This window comes from Lactuca sativa, chromosome 9 (genome assembly GCF_002870075.4).
Source record: "Lactuca sativa cultivar Salinas chromosome 9, Lsat_Salinas_v11, whole genome shotgun sequence".
Lineage (NCBI taxonomy): Eukaryota > Viridiplantae > Streptophyta > Magnoliopsida > Asterales > Asteraceae > Lactuca > Lactuca sativa.
Window position 1 is genome coordinate 8,446,141 of NC_056631.2, and position 7,572 is coordinate 8,453,712.

The following is a 7,572-nucleotide window of genomic DNA, read 5'->3' on the forward strand; positions in this document are numbered from 1 at the left end:
TTGGGCGTAGTGGCTGAGTACGCCAAGCGTACTCAGTCTAAGTTGACTCGTCGACTTTTTGAATTTTGACATTTGACCAGGATTTTGACCAAGTTTGACTTAGGGGTATTTTGAGTTGTAGTTTGAGTTAGGTCATTGTTTTTTGTATAGGTGACATGTAGAGTTGACATTTGGAGTAACGTTCTTTTTTGCTATTTTTTCAGACTGTGAGGTGAGTTTCCTCACTGTACTCGTGGGTCGAAGGCACCAACGTCGGTCCATTCGGGTTCATATCCTGATATATAGGATGTTGCTATTTTGTAATGATCTGTTAGATCTGTATGATTATCTGTTTGCTGGTTATATATTTATCTGTTGTATATGTCGACATAGTGCGGTTGGGTTGAGACAATATTGCTTTGTGCGAAAGCCAACAAACCTAGGAGCAAGCCAAACATAAATTGTGGGTTAGAAAGGAAAGCGAGACTTATGTTGTACGCTCGGGAGCAATCCAAACATGAGTTGTGGGCTAGGAAGGAAAGTCAGACTCATGTTGTGGGCTTAAGGGTAATCCAGTCCGATGGTTGTGGGCCTAATATGCATGTTGTTATATATGTGTGTGGTGGTATTTTGGGGAACTCGCTAAACTTTGACTTATAGTTTAATTTTTATGTTTCAGATACTTCAGATGATCTGGGAAAAGCAAAAGTGTGATCGTACACATCCTTTAGTGACATGTTTTGAAGGAGTTATGATACATTGATTTTGGAACATTTGTATTTGATCTTGGGTGCTTATGATTTGCAGATTTGGGATGATTGAAAAACAATGATTTTTCTTTAATTAAAAATGAAAAAATTTATTGTGATTTTGAGATAGTACAAGTTGATGTCAGAGCCCTGATTTGAAAGAATTTGATGAGAATTTGTGTGAATCCAGATTCAAACTAGGGATCTGTAAAAGTTTTCAAAATAAAAAATTCCAAAATTGTTTTTAGTTTTATTATTATTATTATTATTATTATTATTATTATTATTATTTTTGGATCTGTAAAAGTTTTCGACTGCTACTATTTTCATCAAAGATAAAATATTAAATGCAATGACTCGTTTCATCATGATCCAAGCAAGCTGCCAGCATGGCATTCCAAGAGACAATCACCCGAAAGTCACCTACACCATCACATACGCTCTTGGCATCTTTGATTGACCCACACCCTTGGAGTAAGCACTAATTGTAGCATTAAGTATAGAGTATAGATCTTGCTATAAGATACCAAAACCATACCATTATTTATGATTAAAAATAGTGGACCTACATTATCAGCTCATACAAGTCAAGGGCTCAAGGCTATTGATTTTAATTGGTAAAAGTACGTTTGGTTTAAACACAAAAAAACAAAAAGCCTTTGGTCATGTTTTAAAGAAATAATGAAATATCTTTTTAGTTTTTTCTTTGAAATACGAGTGTTTTAAAATATCATTTATTTTATTAAATGTGATATTAAAATAGGTAGGAGATAAATTATAAAGATATTTAATTTCTCTTTTTAAATTAACACAATCATAAAAAAGAAAAATATTTTGGTAAACAAAACAAGTTTTAAATTATAGTGGTTTTTATAATTATTCAAAGTTTCATACATATGATTTTAGAAAAATATATCAATAGTTCAATTAAAAAAGTATCATTCCGATGGTTAAACCAATTTTTTGCCTTTTATTACCGGTATATTTCTGAAATTATATGTAAAAAGGGAGATTATGATTTTAAAGAAAAGTTAACATGTCAATTTGATATATCTTTCATATACCTACAAATTAATTATGACATTTGACTTATCATTTAGTTTTTTTATTGATAAGATATTTAAAATGTATGATAATGAATAAGAAACGTGGATCCATTAATATGTGTTTTTTTTCCTATCTATTATTCAAAAATCAAAATGTCTAAGTGTTTATTTTTTAGTAGGAAATTTTCTTACAACTTATTACATACTCTTTCAAATCTTATTAATTTGAACATAATAATCAAAGTATCATAAGCATGGTTAATTTTTATCCAAAACCCATTATCGAAATTTCAAGTTGCAATAATATATACATAAAAACACATTCAAACACCTCAACAAAACACAATACAGATGGCCCCACACCCAATAACCATTCGCTATGTTTAGGGTGCTATGTGACAAAATGAAAAACCCACACCATCCACCATTTTATTTCACAATTTTGGTCAAATTTTAGGTAAATTTCAATGGTGGTAGGACGCACACAATCAAGAATCTTTCTTTGTGGTTCTAAAAGAAGGAAAAAGTTAAAAGCTTTTCTCAAGGTAACTTAACAACACCAACATTTCAAGTTTAAAACCAAAAGTAACCAAAACTCCATGTGCATCTAACAAAGTGGTGACCAAAAGATGGAGGGTGCCCTACATCCAATCATCAATAAAAGTTCAACAAGATAACCAGTATTCTATTTTCAACTTTAACAAATTCTATCCTCCTCCTTTTAGCCCTTTAAATTTCTGAATATTTACCAATTCGCCACTCAAGCATACACAAATAAGGTCCGTATACTAGCACAAATAAATATTTTTTAAGGCGGGTGATTTAATTAAACACAAACATGGGTACTCATGATGCTGGAAAAAAAGATATTTTGTGTTTCTTGGGGTAAAGAAACTAGAAAACGGGAAATTGTTAGGTTAGTATTAATGCAATAAATAGCAATGTACTTTTATTTATTCGTGTATTTTTATATCCTTTTGTTATAGCATTATATTTTTAATTTCTTTTCTTATTTCATGCATTTAACCTAACCTTTAAATTGCTATGGTTGTAGCAATCAGGGGCTTATAAGTACCCATTGCATTAACAAAGCAGGGTTGAGGCGAAAGCAAACCACATATACAAATTAGAGACAAAAATGGAAGCAAAATTGTACTTTTGCTTAGAATTTTCTAATTTTTTGGAGGTTAAATAATCATTTGATAGTAGCCACAACAAAATTGATTAGAGTAAAATAATATATATACCCTTATTCTATTTATTACTTTCTCATATAGCTACAACTTTCCAAATACCTAACACTGTGTCACTATCAAAAGGTGATGATTACAAACCTAAGTAGCAAAGGCTTGTTCTATTAGAGCTAATTATCTGATTCTGAATCTTCAATACCACCTGATCACTTTTAAGACTGAGCATTATGCACCAAATTGACTAGATTTTGATTGCTTTTTTGTATGATTGACAATGATTCTATCAATGTCAATAAGCTCCCAAATAAGATCATTATCATGAAAGAAACCATAAAGTAGCACCTAATGGATTAAAATTAATAAAAAAGACTTGAAAACCCAATGGAGAAGAAGATGATATCATCATAAGTAACAGAAGTATTCAGAAACATATAGCTTGAGGATCAGAAATCAGCAATTTCATCACATTTGACTCAAGAAACATAATAATAACTAGGTAAAATATTTCGATTACTGTACAAGAACAAATTGCCCTGTTTCGTTACCTTCATCCCAAAGATCTCCCTGATTTCCATCCAAATTAACATCTTTCGGCACAACAACTACAAGCTCTCCGTCGGTAAACGATGCAGTCGCAAGCTCCGGCTGCGTAGACGCCGGAAGCCGGAACCGCCACACGTCAAGCGCAAGCTCATTAACCGGATTTGCGCAACTATTAACCACTCGCCTCCCCCCTACAACGATTTTAGTAACGCCGGGGTAGATCTCGATCGTGTGAGCAGCAATATCGGTGCCGATGTCGTCGTCTGTATCGACGACAAATTTGAGCGAATCAGATGTTTCTTGGATGGAGACGTCGGCGTCGGAGTAAAAAGGGAGCTCCAGGACTTTGGCGAAGATATGAGGGAGTCGCCGGAGCTTCTTTTGCCGGCAAATAACGTCGGCGGCGTTGGATTGAGAGGCGAAATCGTATCGCACGGTGATGTTTCGCCTATTGGGTGTTGGGTGAACTTTCATGGTTCGTCGATCGGAGGAAAAACGAAACCCTAGTTGGAAAACAGGGAGATGCAAATCCCAAAATGGATTGGGGAAAACTGAGAGATGATCGATAATTGGTAAATGATGGTGTGTGTTCGTGGGATATACGTACAGAATTCTGTATCTATATGTGTGTGTGTTTGATTCCCCACGGATTTCGAGATGAGGTGAGAGAGTGTCTAAAACAAAAAAGGTGGATAAGTGTGTTTTATTTTATTCAACTTACCAAATTCTTTTAAAGAAATTATATGTTATGTGGTCAATTTCAATACGACATGAAAATCGCAGGTCAAGTTGAAATGAAGTAGATTTTTAAGAGATGAGGATTTAATAGAAAAAATAGGAAGATGACTGACTTACATTTCAGGAGATAGCAAGTATGTTCATGATAGTTTGTGAGAACTTTTATTTGTTAACATGTTAATTGCAAAAATAAAAGTAAATCACGTTCTTTATGTTTGGAGTAATTTGTATGTCTTGATGTTAATTTTTTTTTAATCTTAGATGATCCTCTAATTTAAAATATGTTACATACTTGTCTTCGAGTTAACATTTTGTATTGCTTCACAATTTTAACCTCTCGTGTGCCTTGCATTTACAAGTATTTTCATTTTTTTTCCAATTTGAGTGATCCTTTAATAACCCTAAGAATGGTCGTATGTCTCCTTCTGTAACACCCGCTTCATGTATGAAATAATCCATCATACTATAAGTCTTCATTCTGGGTGGCCACGACGTGACAATGTTTTCAAAGATTGCGGGATTTAAAAGACCCATCATGGCGTGGCCATAGATGTCATGACGTGACAATTGATTTTAATAAAACCATAATTTTCGGGCTTTACACCTTATTTAAAGGAATAAGGAGGCGAGGGTTTATTCACCATCAACCTCCATCACTCTCAAACCCTCAGAAACCATAACCCTTATGTTATTGAAGCTCTTAGAGCTCATTTGCTAGCTTTTGGTGATTTTGAAAGAAGTAGAGGAAGATTTTGTGCAAGAGACCAGCAAAACACTCCCCAACTTCTGAAAGCATCTTGTTGGACATTTTGTAAGGATCTTGATCTAGTTTTTATCTTTTCCTTAGAGATCTAAAGTTATTTTGATTAATAAACTCTTTCATTGGATTTTGAGTGGAGCAAAGAGATAAAGTTTGCAACTTATGACTCTTAGGAGTCCCGATGACCTTATATTTCATAGATCTAAGAATTTGTTGTGATTTGGAAATCTTGCATGAGATTTGGGTCCCCTTTTCCTCTTTTGACCTAGATTTGAGGAAGGACATGCATGGGGCATGCATGTCCATAAAGTTTACATTTTTAGAGATCAATAGTACCCCTAAATGCTTTTTGGAAAGTTTGGACACGTATCTTATGTGATTAAGGACTTAATGGATGAGTTGAACATCTTAAATGGCCTTTAAAACCTAGGTTTTGAGATCTTGTCTTAATGGATAAAGTTGGAAACTTTATTCATCAAGATATTTGGAAGGAGTGGATTTGGGATTTTGAGCCCCTGGAAATAAGTTAAGAGCAGCTAAAATCAAATAATCCATTCAGACTGGTCCCTATAGTGTGGAACTAGGTTGTCACGGCATGGCGACCAGAGGCCAGTCGAGTGTCTTGTCGTTTTGTGCCCACGACGTGGAGGAGTGTTGATGATGTGGACTCTGTCTTTGACCTTTAAATTTGACCTGAGTTCACTTTTGGCCAACTCTTAGTTTTTGGGAAATGGATTGAGAGTGTTCCTTGTATGATTACCTAGGTGGGGTTAGCACTTATATTTTCAGTAGAGAGAGGGATAGAGAGAGAGATAGAGAGGGAGAGAGAGAGAGAGAGAAATAGAGAGAAAGAGAGAGTGGTAGGAGCCGAGTCGACTGAGAGGCGAGTCTATTCACTATACTTGTGGGTCGAAGGCATCAATGTCGGCCCGCTAGATTATGTTTGTAGAATGATAATTGTCTTCGTGACACATGTTGATATGCCTGTTGAAAGACCCTAACTTTCATACTTGACAATATAGTTACTCCAAAACATGCTACTTGCATATTCATAAAAACAATATTTTACATTGATAAAGAGTTTACAAACTACCGGATACAAACCGACTATTACAAAGTGATATATATTACATAACTACCCAGGATATTGTAATTTATACAAACATAAACTACAGTACAAAAGTACTATTACAAACTATTCTAACTCTTTCAACAGTATACGATCATATTGTTTACTTATCTCCTACAATTGTTAAACGTTGATAGGGTAAGCGATGACACTTAGTAAGTTCAATAATAGATACAATATAACGTTATGCCATATATATATATATATATATATATATATATATATATACACACACACACACACACACACACACTTCAATATGACAGAAGCAAAGAGAAACAAGGAACAACAAAGGCATATGTGAATCATGTGACAAGCTTTTCATATCAATTAATGACTCGATTCAAAGATATACAGTCAATGAGATAAAACAATTTCAATACTTGATAAACATCAATAACGCTTCGGCCCAAATGGCACTGAAGACAAACAATTTCTGATTAACATTAAGGTAGATTTCAGGTTTTCACGCCCTGTCTAACCTTCTGCCAATACCATAGAATAGAAGTCATTCTCTTACGAGACATGCTCTACATGGCCAGAGGCTACATACCAATACCACCGTGAATCTAAGTCCTTTCACTGATCACATGGTCAAAGGTATAACTTTGCTATCAAAATAGCGAAAATAATAACACGAGATGATAACATGGAAAAGCACATAGCATATATAACACATAACATACAATTGTTCCTATATATTGACTCACCTTGAAATAACTGGGGGTTAAAATAGTAATTTGAGCAGCATTTCGGCTCAAAATATGACTTTATTCGTTGAAAACCAGGAGATTTATTAAAAAATCGGGCTCTGTAAAAGTAGAGCTTCAAAACCGAAAAGATAAATTTTCCGGGCTTCTCGGGAACTTCGGGACGTGTTTTCAGGTGCTAAAATTGATATCGGGGCTTTGGGGGATGTCAAAATAGCAAAAATATGAAATTTGGGGTGAAAATGGCAATTTTTAAACTTTACCCGGGAGATCTCGCAGGTCTCCTATTTATAGGGGTGAGGTCCAAAGGTCGGCCGAGAAGAGGCTGTGCCAGCGAGGGGCTCGGATGCGACACACGTCGCACATGCGAAGGCAGCAGGTGGCAGGCTGCGATGGTCTCCAGGTGTCTCGCATGCGAGGATCGGACGCAACACAGGGCGAGGCGCGTCAGACGCCGGTTGGCTACGACTTTGGTCGAATCCGGAAGCGACACGCGGCTACTGTTCATGCGAGGTGACGTGGCTGATCTTATCCATGCGAAAATTCTCGAAAAATGTGCCCCAAACTTCTAAAATCCATAACTTTCGCATACGGGCTCCGTTTTTGACGTTCTTTATATGCACGAGTAGGCGGGAATATGTTCTACAACTTTCGTTTAGACTTAGTCGGCTAATTTTGACTTTATTTTTAATATTATTATTTTTAACAGACCGGGACGGGAAAAT

The 7,572-nt window shown here is 35.4% G+C and overlaps 1 protein-coding gene across 1 annotated transcript; it reads right to left on the reverse strand.

Moving 5' to 3' along the window:
* Positions 1-3,477: 3,477 nt before the first annotated feature.
* Positions 3,478-3,984, reverse strand: LOC111921657 (uncharacterized). The gene has a single exon (XM_023917238.1). The coding sequence runs from the start codon at positions 3,982-3,984 to the stop codon at positions 3,478-3,480; it is 507 nt and encodes a 168-aa protein (XP_023773006.1).
* Between the last annotated feature and the right edge of the window lie 3,588 nt (positions 3,985-7,572).